Source organism: Anser cygnoides, chromosome 1 (genome assembly GCF_040182565.1).
Source record: "Anser cygnoides isolate HZ-2024a breed goose chromosome 1, Taihu_goose_T2T_genome, whole genome shotgun sequence".
Lineage (NCBI taxonomy): Eukaryota > Metazoa > Chordata > Aves > Anseriformes > Anatidae > Anser > Anser cygnoides.
In genome coordinates, this window is record NC_089873.1 from 2867320 (window position 1) to 2879947 (window position 12628).

Genomic DNA, 12628 nt, shown 5'->3' on the forward strand with positions numbered 1-12628 from the left:
TTGCTGGAGAAAAAAGGCTGTTTCAAAGAAAAAAAATATCACTTTATCAACCAAAAGACAGGGATTATCATCTCTATCTAACATTTCCCCTAAAATTTCCCTTAGAAGGAAAAGATTGGGGAAAAAAGGAGTGTTAAGATTTGCTTAGCCCTAAGGGAGAGGAGCATGTGGAAGGTAGTCCACGCGGTGCTGCTGCCTTGACATTTTGCACACACAGCGTGTGCTTGTTTCTCCTGGTGGGGCTGGCCAGTGCATGAGCCTGCCGCTTTCCCTGGGGAATGACTCAGAGTCACAGGAACGAGCTATCGGTTTCATGAGACCTCAGAGCGCCACTGCTTGCCAGCAGGGCTATCCTAAGTGAATCTCTGCGAGGTCAATGCCACTCTTGCTTGTACAATAGGGACTTTTGTTCATCCCTACTGGGTATACCATGCATAAAAGCTTTGCAGGCGCTCCTTTAGCCCAAATCACACAGGCTTATGTTTCTTATCCAAAGAGCTCGTGGTCAGTTGAGGACCACTTTTTGGTCAACTTTTAATGGTGTTTTCCTCTTTTTCCTCGGTAAACAAGAACAGGAATCCTAAAAAGTGACAGGGAGCAGCCTGTGCAGAAGCAGTAGCCTCAGAAATACGGAAATGCCTCTCTGGGAATGCTCACTGGAGACGCTGAGACGGAGCAAACAGGCTATGCCTGCCAGCTCTCTATTTGTATAATTGGTCACATCAGTTTGTGTTGGATGGCAGCGTGTGTGTGCAGCGTGTGCTGGAGGGACTTGCTGGGTCCAGCACTTCGATAAGGGAAGACCAGCGTCCTCTGCCAACGCTGGGAGCCGGAATGGATGGAGGGTTTTATTTGGGATGTAACTTGGACAAGGGGCAGGGTGCTGGCTTAGGATTTCTGCAGCTGAGCTCTGTGATTTGGACATCTCCCCCACGAACCTTCCTCCTTCCCCTTTCTCCATCCCTTCATGGCCTGACTGTTGTCTCTCCTACAAAGCTGGCTGTGCTCTGGGGTGAAAGACACTTTAATAGAGAGAAATGTCATATTATCTTGCTACGTGAGGCAGCTCAGGCGAAAGCAGAGCGGGGAGCTCTCTCCAGGGATGTGGCTGGTATTTCTCGTGATTATTGTCAGTGGTGGAAGTGACCAGAGATGTCTGAGGCCATGCTCCTCAGGCTAATGGAGAGCAACCGAGTTCAAATCTCCACCGCTCTGAGCAAGGTCCTGGCCCCTCTGTAACTGGAATTAGGAAAGTCTCCCCACCTCTTCCACTGTGATGTGACCAGGCAGGCTCATTAATTAGTGCTAATTCATTGACGAGCAAGCCCAGCAGCGTTCGTGGTCTGCCAGGGACACGATGGCTGAGACAAAATGGAGTTGCAGGAGTGAAACCCTCATGGTTTTCCAGTCGGTGTATGTACCTGCAGCTGGGTAGCTCAGGGTGAGCACCGGGACTTTTCCAGCATCCACATTCCAGTTCAGCCTGGATGTAGCTGCTGGCGACATCCTGACCTCTGGATATCCTTAAAAGCCCACAACCAGCATTTAGTTGGACATGCATAAACTAACCTGACGAAAACTCATTTTCAGGGGCTTCTCATACACCGCATGGGTTCATCTTCACTTTTTCCTTGGCTGCAGTCCTTCCTCCCAAGTGCCACCTCTCTGCTTTCTGCCAGTGGGGATAAGGACACTTACCTGTCTCTGCAGAGTGCTCTGCACTCCAGGCAGGAGAAATGGCTTCAGAGGCCCTAGGGGAGAGAAAAACAAAAACTCTTAAGCACCTACATAAACTGAAGCTTGCACTTAAGGGCTGTAAACCAGGCTCTAATTGCACAGAGAGGATGATTGCATTTAAGGCATTAAGTGTGGTCCTTGGTATTAAACACCTGTCCTTGAAAGGATACCTCCAGATCAGAAATAACACTGGCTGTCATTAATTGCCTTGTTATCACACCCCCGCCCCGCAGCCTCTCCTTCCAAAATGCATATTGTTTGTGCTGGAATAAAAAAAAATCAAGCCCTGAAAAAAGCTTCCAAGAAGCCATCTACTTCCTTCCCAAACATAAGAGGAAACCCTCTGCCTTTAAGTGGCTGGGTGCCAAACCCGTGCGCGCTGTGCTGTTCCCTCCTGGCTCCTCGCGTCTGCTTGACCCTGCTCATACAAAATGTTCATTGAAGACAGAGCAGGGCCCAAGGCTGCTGACTCGCTGTTGCGTCTGAGATATTTCAGGCTCGGCTCCCTCCCCCCGCCATCAGTCCCATCTCCGGACCGCGCCGGCTGTGCCTCTGTGGCTCAGCATCTCTCAGCATCTCTCAGCATCTCTCAGCATCTCTCAGCATCCTTCCCTGCTCCCGCTGGCCTCCAGGTAGATGCTTCTGCAGGAGAGCGAGGTGCCAGCTTCCACATCGCCGCCTGGGCCGTCTGCTTTGTGCTCCTCGCCGCACGGACGATTGCATTTATTTCTGGGAACCGATCTTTGCTGCTTCCCCTGCCAGCGACCCGGGCTGTTTTCTTCTGTGGTCGAGCCCTGCGGTCACACGTGGCTCAGCCTCGCGTTTTCAGAGGGCTCCATATGATCTCCTCGCGTTTGCTTCCATGCCGGGTGATCAGCTATTTCACAAACCTGACCTCATATTGCCTCACCAGGAGATTGCCTCCCAGGCCAAGGGGAATGCTTATGCAACATTTGGGAAGGAAAAAAAAAAAAAAAAGGATCAAGCAAAACTCAGAAGAATCCTGAAAAAGCCAGAAGCAAAGTGACTGCGTCTCCCTGCATGAGCCTGATGCTATTTAAAGCACCTCCGGACTGGGGGCAGCTGGGGTTTGTACAATAACCATTCTGTTGAGGAGGGGGTCACGGGTATGCTGGATTCAGCGTTGCTTTACAGCCCAAATCCTGCACAGACCCCTTCTCACTTGCCTGATGTGAGTGGAGTTGTCAGGGTGAAAAACAGTGCAGGGTCTGTCTTCGTACTTGGGGAATCAGTGAAGATGTTTAGCCTCTGCGAACAGTCCGATGCACATGTCTGCATTTATTTTATATTCCAGCACACACATAGCATAGGGCATTATTTTTGCCCCAGAAATAACTGTGTTTCCCTGTTTACCTGAATTGCACAGAAGCACGGGTTCCCATTACATCAGGCAGCATTAATACGGATGCTGGGAGTAGCCACTATGAACATGGGGACAAGATATGATGATGGGGACAGGAAAGAGTGTTGTCCCTACAGAGAGATGTCCAGGTCTCCTCTGACCATATTTCTGCCTGAGATGCTCCCAGCCTGGCATCTGCATGGCCGTGCTACAGTGGCATAGGCAGACTCTGGGTAACGTAAAAACAACTTTGGGAGCAAACACGGTGTTTGCAGGGCCGACAGACCTGGCTGGATAGACACGCTCTAATTCGGGATGGAGCTGAGTGTCATGCTCACATCTACCTATGAACCATCCGTCTCTTCAGCTCTAGTCCTTTGCACAGATAAATGTTAGGAAGCGGAAGAGCATGGCCTCACTTTGCTCGCTGAAGTGCAAACCTTTGTTGCATCTTTCTCCCGGAGGTAGCAAATGCTCTCGCATTGATCCCACCTGAGTGTGCACAGTGACGTTTGTATGTGTGTGACGTTGTATCATTACGAGCATCCAGCGAAGACACGGGGTCCCAGAGCTTTCAGCGAGGTTTCAACTTAGAGACCTCTGGGACTGAGACCCTGGGGATGTGGAGCTGAGTAACAAAAGCTGTTCTGGCTCTGCGGCTGTCACGTGTATGTGCTTTATAAAATAGCCATGAAATCCATAAGACCTAAACCCTGCCCTGTGCCACCAGCACCCAGTTGCTTAAATTTAGGAACAAGACACCGTTTCAGCCCAAGTGATTTCTGCTTTATGGTGCAGGTTTTGTGGAGATAATACTTAGAGTAGTTACAGAAGTATTTGAAGCACAGGATATCCAGATATGTAAGTGGTAATGCTGCGGACAGACAGAGAGACCTCTGTTTCCTCCATGCAGTATTGGAGCTGGCATAGCTGATAGAGCATGTGGGTGACATTAGATCAGTAGGAACAACATCGTATTTTCCCTGTTTCAATGTCATTACCCCGTCATTGTCACTGGTCCAAGATATAATGGGATTTGTTCAGCTGATTTATCCTGTAAACAAGCAATATTAGCCAGGCGCATATTCAGCCACAGACAGGGAGTGGGAGAGGCAGAGCAAGGGAGCGTGCAGAAGGGAATAATAAAAATGTGCTGCTCCTAATGAGGGAATGACCCAGCACTCATCAGTGGGTCAGGGCTATTGGTCGGGATCCCGCGCCAAGAAACACAGGGCTGTAATTGTCACGGTGTCCCTGCTTCAGAGGGCCATCGGCTGCACAGGCCTGCTTTCAGCTGCAAAAAAAGATTTGGAAGTTAATGGCTTGAGTGAATTTGTACGCGGCTGACACAAGTGCTCTGAATTCCTCAGCTCCCCAGATCTGCACAGATAGAGGCAGCAAGTGGGAGATTTTTCTTTTCCAGTGCCTGCGCGATGTATTTTTTTGTTTAAATTGATAACCGGGCTTATTTACACTCATTTTCCATCAGATTATAGGACCAGAAACAAGGCGGTTCTCCCTGATACAGATGCGCAGCCTTCGACTCTCCATTATTTAGTGAGCAAGCCGGGGTCTCTTGTACCCAACCCAGCAATTTCCCCATGCTGAAGAGCAACAACAGATACATGTTGTTCGTTACAACACAGCTTACCTTTGCAGGACCACAGTGAGGCTTAATTAATGCTTTTAAGCGGCTCTGGGAGAAGGTGTCGCCTGCATGCAAAGCAGCGTTGTTGTTTAATTTATCTAGCGCTGTTGGTGCGCGTGGCACTTTGCAGCCCAAATGATAATTTCGCCTGTGTAACAAAATAATAATTATAGTAATTGTGATTCAGCGGAGAATGTCTGGTGGTGCCAGCATAGGGGAGGCAGCTGGACTCTATCCGGCAAGGTGCTGGTGTGCGTCACTGGAATTGGAATGAGGGTGTCTGGCAGCTGCCAGAAATGCTCCGTCTCAGCCCAGGTTTAACCATTCTGTTACCAGAAAGTAGCAGGAGATAATGGGTCGGGGGTGAAGATGAACACGAGAGTTTAATGTGGGGAAGGTCTCCTTGTTGGGCATCTCTGTTAGATGGACACAGCTGAGCGAAACACAAGTTATGGCAAGGATGCTCGGGATTACGGAGGCATAGCTGGCAGGGCACAGAGCTCTGTTCTCTTTCACCTCTTTCATCGCTGCTGTTGATGGAATTTGTTATACAGACAACCTTTGGCTTATCACGGAAATCCAATGTCCTTTAGGGGAAAATTGTCCCTCTCCCAAAGGCGTCTTTCTGCCTACACAGAACAACCCTTTTCACCCAGGATTTTCCCTCTGTGACATTTGCTCCCTGGCAGCACCAGGGGAAGTCAGTGATGCTGTGTTTCAGGTGCATAACACAGCTTTGCAGCTGGAATATGTTCTTACAGGAGAGCTCTAGCAGCTTATTTGATCAATACTTCACTTTAGAAAAATCCCCAAATGTTTGTTTACCCAATAGACCATGGCAGTTTCAAAGGCAGAGTCTCCACACTCAATAATCTCTTTTTTGGGGGCGCGTGAAATTTTTTAAGTGAATTTCTGAAAGCTCATGGAAAGCACCGAGCTGAGAGCTATAGAGATCATATTCCTCTGTTTATCCTTCAGTGCCTCATCCACACGATCCTCCAGCCTCTCAGCCAGCAGAGGGAAGTTTATGGGACTGCAGAGGAGCTCGGCTTCCTTTTGCAGTCACATTTGCTGCTCTTTAGGTCCCATCCCTTCTTCCTGTTTGCAGACACAGTTTCCCGCTCGGGAGGGAAGGAACCTCAGGGACCACACACCTCAGTGATCTGATTTTCACCCCAGCTGCATGGCTTGGCGTGCTAAGACTGAGGTTTGGAATTGCAATGCCAGATTTTTTTTTTTTTTTTTTTGAGGAGGTGGAAATGATTTGCGAAAGAGAGATTTGGCTGACACAGCGATGATGAATGGGATGTGGGGTGCGAAGGCCTCCATGAACGGGAGTGTTTGGGATATCTCAGTTTGACAGCCTGCGTTGCTGCTGGAGGTACTGCCCCTCTTCCCTGCCTCCATCACTTATTTGGGCTCTAACCAAGGCTCTGAAATATCCCTTAACTTACAATATCAAAACAGAGAGAGTATGAATATCCCACTGAAATATATTCCCAGGTATCTGAGTTGGTTCCGCACCTCATCTTGTTTATCTTGACACAGAGTGACTATTTTTCATGGCAGACACTTGGAATTGAAGTTGATGAAGGATCTGAAGGATATAGCGGAGGTCACATCAGTACACCATCTGCCAGTAACATGGATTCATTAACCTGGTGGTGTTTCAGGCTGGATTTTTAATTGCACCTTCGCTCATAATGCTAGGAGTGTCTTCTCTGCAAGTGGCCAAGAAGCACGTATGTCATTTTGCTGAGGACAGTATTGGCCTGGGGGCCCAAAAGTGAAATACCTGTGATGTAAGAAGAGCACATAGTCAGTCTTAGTTTTCTTCTTTTGGGGACACAAACTGTTTCCTTCTGATAGCCTGCTGTTGCTTCCAGAGCAAAAATGCTGCTGCTGACCAGACCCATGCCTGCAGTAAGGCAATGTTCACAGCAAAAGTGAGAATATGAGTTAAGGAACATGCCATGGGCTGAAAAACATCTGCACCTGCTGCTCACTGGTCCTGTGGCTGTGGCACAGCTGTGGTCTGCGTCTCCAGGGTCTGCAGCAAGAAAAAAGAAAAGCAAACTTAGCACCAGTATCGCTTAAATTTTGCAGTATTAGGGTCTAGAGTATACTTAGGGGTTCACTAGTCAATGGATATTGTACACATCTATTGACACGGTAATCAGGCAGAAATTCAGAATTAGAAGATGCTAAATTAATAGCCACTGTTACTTCTTAGTAATAATCAGTCAGCTCTGCTGTGCAAAAGGCCTGAAGACTAAAGAAACCTGTTGGTCCCCATAAGAGAGGCAGCCTCCTCTTCAGGAAATTGCAAATTTTACGATGTGGAGGTAGATGGTAGAGGCTGTTGGGAAGCCTTATGCTCCCAGTCCAGCAGGAACATAAATGCAGACATAACAAGTCTGTACCACATTAAGATTCTGCAGCACTCTGGAAACTTGACACCAGCCCTTGAACTGATGCTTAAACTGCAGACCCAAAAACCAAACGCTGGTACAAGTTCTAGTTAATTTGAGCAACTTTTCCCCGGTCTTGTGTTCCTGAATTATATTTGAGTGAAAACCTCTTAGCATAGTGGGTACAATTTCCCTGTAATTGGTAAAGTTACTGTAACTGCACTGTCATTTGTATATGGTGACATGTAATTGCGTGGTAACCACTGCTGTGGTTGCACAAGTGAAAAGCAGCGTGCAATTATAATGTATTTCCAAATGCTGGCTCTTTATCCAGCTTCCATTATATCAATAAGCACCCTAGGGAAATGGTACTGGATATTTTTGTATGTCGTTAGACTGCGGGCTAACTGCTGAAGAGCGGGTTTGTTGGTGAGCTGTGCTATCTTTGGTCGGTGGCCCAGGGTTCCCATCTTTTTGCCCACAAAATTTCCCCAGGCCTTGAATTGCAGATGACAAAGGTCTACAGCTGTTGGTGGTCACTCGGCAAGCCCACGTTTCTTTTTTCCTGACCCAGTGTCAGGAATGCATGTGATAGGGAGGGCAGTAACAGGCATCAAATTATGTGAATGATGTGGCACAAGGTGAGTGTCAGAGGAGCTGTCTCCATCCTGCACCAGGACCTCATGGCTAGACACTGATGATAGGCACTGCCTGCAATTTGGTGGTCCTGCCACAGTTCACAGCACAGAACGTGGAGAGAAGGTTGTATGAGCCAAGTCCACGTGTCCCAGTGGAGTCAGAAGGGAGAGCTAGAGGTCAGAAGCAGAGATCCTGCTAGGAATGCAGGAGGTCAGAAGCAGATCCAATCCAGCTTAAGGGTACTGAAAATTCCTGGTGACAGATTTTCCTAGGACAACCATCTCTCTAGATTTTTAAATATATTGTGGAGTAGGATACACGTCCATTCTCATCAGGAAGCTCAGTCCTTGCTGTTGAGAAGATCTTGCACACAGGTGATGAAGAGACCCTGGGACCTTGCAAAGATTCAATTGCATATTGCTGTTAATTTCTTACTGCTGTTGGCTCCCTGGCTCTTCTGGCAACACAGGCAGTCGTAATGTATGCATTCCCTCCATCATCTGGAGTAGCCAAGCCTGAGATAACAAGAGTGAGAAGCCAAGTACCTGCCACTGTATGAAGACAAGGCTATTAGGCATTAGCTGTAAATCAAAGGCGAGAGACTTGGCTGTTGGGACAGCCTTTATCCCCAGTGAGTCTGGGGAATTGCTTTGGAGCCTGCTGAGATATCTGGAAAAAGGCCCTTGTGCTTTGATTGGGAAAGAAGATTTTGCCCAAGTGAAAGCAAGGAGGAACGAGGGAAGGCTAATCCTTTACCGAAGCTTTTCCCAAAATATGGATTAGGCCATATTTGATTATCAGGGGCTGTTCCAGAGGCAAAGTCCTAAAGCAGATGTTTAAGGGGCATTTGCAGATCAGTAGGAGCACTGTTTGCACTGTCCCCCGAATACCTTGCACTTTAGCCTGTAGTGCAATGCCCAGCACCTCTGCTGGGCAATCAGATGAGATCAATGAGAGAGGTGCTGTAATCAGAGCTCTAACCCTTCTGCAGAGTTTGGGGGTTTTGGGGACTCGGTGAATCTCTAGAGACCTAAGCCAGCATGAGCCTCATAAAACCATCCTCTTCAGGAGCATTTGGATGTGTTCATTGTTTATTTGATAGGCTTAATCCTGGAGAAGGCAGATGCCTGCCAGAATCCTCCTGTAAATCAGGGCCATTCTTTGCACATCCTTCCTATTTCACTGGCGAACGTGACACTTGGCCACGGTGTCACTGTTGCAGATGAAACCTCTGGTTGCCGATGCAGGGAGCAGTGGCAGGAGCAGACAGCAGCCTCTCACCAGCTGGCTCCCCACTGCTCATCAGCCTGAGATGGAGAGGCAGCTGGTGGGACTCGGGAGGGCATTTATGCCCTGGGAGCTGCCAATCACTCTCACATGAAGATATTTTGGATATGTAAAGCACCTAATAAACCTGTGTTTAGCAGCTTCCCTGGGGCAGAGGGGCAGTGAGTAATATTCCCTCACTGGCAGGTGGAACATGATGCGGGATGCTGCTTTGACTCCATTCCAGCATCTCAACCACAAGGCCCCCCCTTCCTTTCTGAGTTACCTACAGACCACGCTGTGAATTTCTGGGTTAGATTTAACTGCTCTAGATGCAAGAATTGCTGATTGCTTTCCTGCCTCTTTAGATCTTCCCTTTGCCCCTCCCTGATATCCCAGCTGGCGTGCCAGCAGTGTTGCGAGCAGAGTGAATTCATGTCCTCACCTCTGCTTTCATTCTGGAAAGTCGTTAACGTGAAATTGCCAAGCAGAGAAGCTCCAGAGAGTTTAACGTGGCTACTTTATATTGCTGTTAGGAGTGTCTGGAATTGAAAATAAACCTGTGCTTGCAACTCCTGACCCTTTCATCATAAATCCAAATTTCCTTACGTGTTTCTCTTTGCTGAAGAAGATGACTGTATTTCTGCCTTTACTAAGATGTTGAGCGTGCAGCTGAGAGCCACAGCTGCACAGCAGCTAGCTGATGTTTATTTGTAGGGTTTCACTTGCTGGTATTTTTTTATTTTTGTAGACAATCCCTAGAGGAAATAATCCCAATGTGTTAAATGAAAATAGTTTTCATGTGATGTGTGACTTGCTGGCCTTACTCTTCCTCCAAGCTCCTTCTTGGGGGACTGTTGTCTGCCTTCAAACTGTAAATGTGCAGTTGCTTCTCCAGCATCTGTGCAAGGGCACATGACTGAAAAGCTTGGCCTGATCTGCCCTCAACCACCCATTCATGTCTCAGAGGTTAAGGTGTGCTGTGATGGTCCTAGCTCTCATCTGAACTTCATCTTTTTAACGCACTGATTTCACTCTTCAAACTTGTTTTGGTGTTTGGATGTGTCCTTCCATAAATGATCTCAGGGAACTGAGATGAAATCTGTGGGCTTAAAGTTAGGTTTGTGTCTGTAGGTGGGAAAAGCATGATTTCAGCCCCATTAAAGTTAGGTCTGACTTCAGCTGGAGCCAGACCCAATCTGTTGGAGGAGGAACTAACCTGTGGCAATTGGATTAATTAAGCCTTAACAAGTTGGGGATGTGCTGTAGATGAACTACAGGTTATTGTGTTTGATGCTGGGATTTCTGGGTCTATAACCTCTTAGGGTTTTGCAGGCAGATAAGAGCTTATTCTGGCTATGTAAGCTCTGATATGCATCCACAGCAGTCATGCTCTAGCTAACACATCCTGGCTGTTGATAGAGTGCATTGCAGAGGACTCAATGCCGTATTCTTTCAGCCGCATAAGCTCAGACCTGTCTGGGTGCCTGGAGAACAAGCAGAAGTAGCTTGCACCTCCCTGAAAAATAACACAGGGAACTCCTGTCTGAGATACAATGTCCTGGGTCACATAGGAAGGTAGAACAGATGATTGCTGGGCCCCTTTTGGCCTCTAAACTACTTTGGGCTGTGCTGCTGGGAGGTAGCATACAATCACAGAATGCTTTGGAATGGAAGGGACCTTAAAGATCTTCTAATGTCTTTGCATTCCTCCCAAGCTATCTGTCCTTGCTTCCACCCTCTGTAGGCCTCCTCTTTCTGTTTGAATTTGTCCAGGAGCTCCTTGTTCATCCATGCAGGCCTCCTGGTGTTTTTGCCTGACTTCCTCTTTGTTGGGATGCATCGCTCCTGACCTTGGAGGAGGTGATCCTTGAATATTAACTAGCTTTCTTGGGCCCCTCTTCCCTCCAGGGCTTTGTCCGTTGGTACTCTTCCAAGCAGATCCCTGAAGAGGGCAAAGTCTACTCTCCCAAAGCTAGTGAGCTCTACCCAAATGTAGCTCGACCCAAAGGTAGTGAGCTTGCTGTGCTCCCTCCTTGCTGCCCTTAGGATCCTAAACTACACCATGTCACGGTCACTGCAGCCAAGGCTGCCCTTGAGGTTCATGTTCCCCACCTTCCTCCTTGTTGGTGAGAATGGGGTCCAGCATAGCACCTCTCCTTGTTGGCTCATCTATCACTTGGATAAGGAAGTTACCATGAATGCTTTCCAGGAACCTCCTGGATTGCCTATGCCCTGCTGTGCTATCCCTCCAACAGATAGCAGGGTGGTTGAAGTCTTCCATGAGGACCAGGGCTTGTGAACGTGAGGCTGTTTCTATCTGTCTATAAAAGGCCTCATCTGCATGGTCTTCCTGACCAGGTGGCCTGTAGCAGACCAGCACTATAATGTCCCCTGTCCCTGCCCTCGCTTTAGTCCTGACCCATCTGCTCTCTGCCAGCTCTTCATCTATCTCCAGGCAGAGCTCCTTGCGCTCCAGCTGCTCATTGACATTGAGGGCAATGCCCTCTTCTCGCCTCCCCTGCCTGTCTTTCCTAAAGAGCCTGTGTCCTTCCTAACACTCTAGTCATGGGAGCCATCTCACCACGACTCCATAATGCCAATGAGGTCATAGCCCTGCAGGGTATGACATCTCTAACTCCTCTTGTTTATTACTCCTGCTACCTGCATTTGCATAGAGACATTTGAGTTGGGCCCCTGATGAAGTTGACTTCTCAGCTGGAGTGGAAGGAATTCCTTCGTGCTGCTCTTCAGGTGCTCTTCTGCTGACCCATGACCATTCTCCAGGCTCTGGGCATCTATTGCTGACACTGGCATCAAACTGGGAGGAGTGGGATGGATTGGGATTTTCCTCACCTGGCAACTGTAGTTTAAAGCCCTCTTCACCAGCCTGGCAAGCCTATGACTGAAGATGCTTTTCCCCTTCTCTGACAGGTGAACCCCGTTAGCCCCCAGCAGACCAGGGTTCTCAGAGCGAGTCCCATGGTCTAAGAAGATGAACCTCTGGCTGTGGCACCAGTCCTGTAACCATCTGTTGATTTGCCAAATTCAACCGGCTCTTTCAATCCCCTTCCTTTTGAATGGGGGGATTGATTAAAAAACTGCCTGTGGTCCTGAGTCCTTTCCTGCTGCTCCCGGGGCGCTGTAATCCCTCTTGATGCTCCTCAGACCGCTCCTGGCTGCCTCACTGGTGCCCACGTGAAACAGCAGCAGCAGATAATAGTCCTTAGGCTGTATGAGGCTTGGTGGTCTCTTCGTGACAACCTTGGTATGAGCCCTCAGTAAGCAGCAAAATTCCCTCAAGAGCAGCTCAGGTCAGCAGATGGGCACCTCTGTACCTCTCGGAGGAGAGCCTCCAGCTGCTGTCACGCACAGCCTTTTCTTAGCAGGACTGGTTGTTATGTGGGGAGCAGACTGGGCTGTTTTACTCAGCCCCAACCCCCTGCAACAGGTCTTTTCAGACAGCAGAGGGATGAAATGCTTCTGTACGGGCACCTCAGGCTTTGGGGGAAGGCCTTTCCTCCTGCTGGTCCTCATCGTTTTCAGCTTGCCCTCTGTGGTGCC

At 48.5% G+C, this 12628-nt stretch overlaps 1 protein-coding gene across 4 annotated transcripts in view; it reads left to right on the plus strand.

Moving 5' to 3' along the window:
• The window catches only part of PLXNA4 (plexin A4), a 423946-nt gene that overhangs the window by 32325 nt on the left and 378993 nt on the right, over positions 1 to 12628 (plus strand). Inside the window, exon 1 of one of the 4 annotated variants that reach the window (XM_013185453.3) lies at positions 11713 to 11818. The exons of the other annotated variants lie outside the window; for them this stretch is intronic. Coding sequence (XP_013040907.3) covers positions 11765 to 11818 — 54 coding nt within the window. The 5' untranslated portion in view covers positions 11713 to 11764. Of the gene's footprint in view, positions 1 to 11712; positions 11819 to 12628 lie in introns of those variants that run through there. 4 annotated transcript variants of the gene reach the window in all.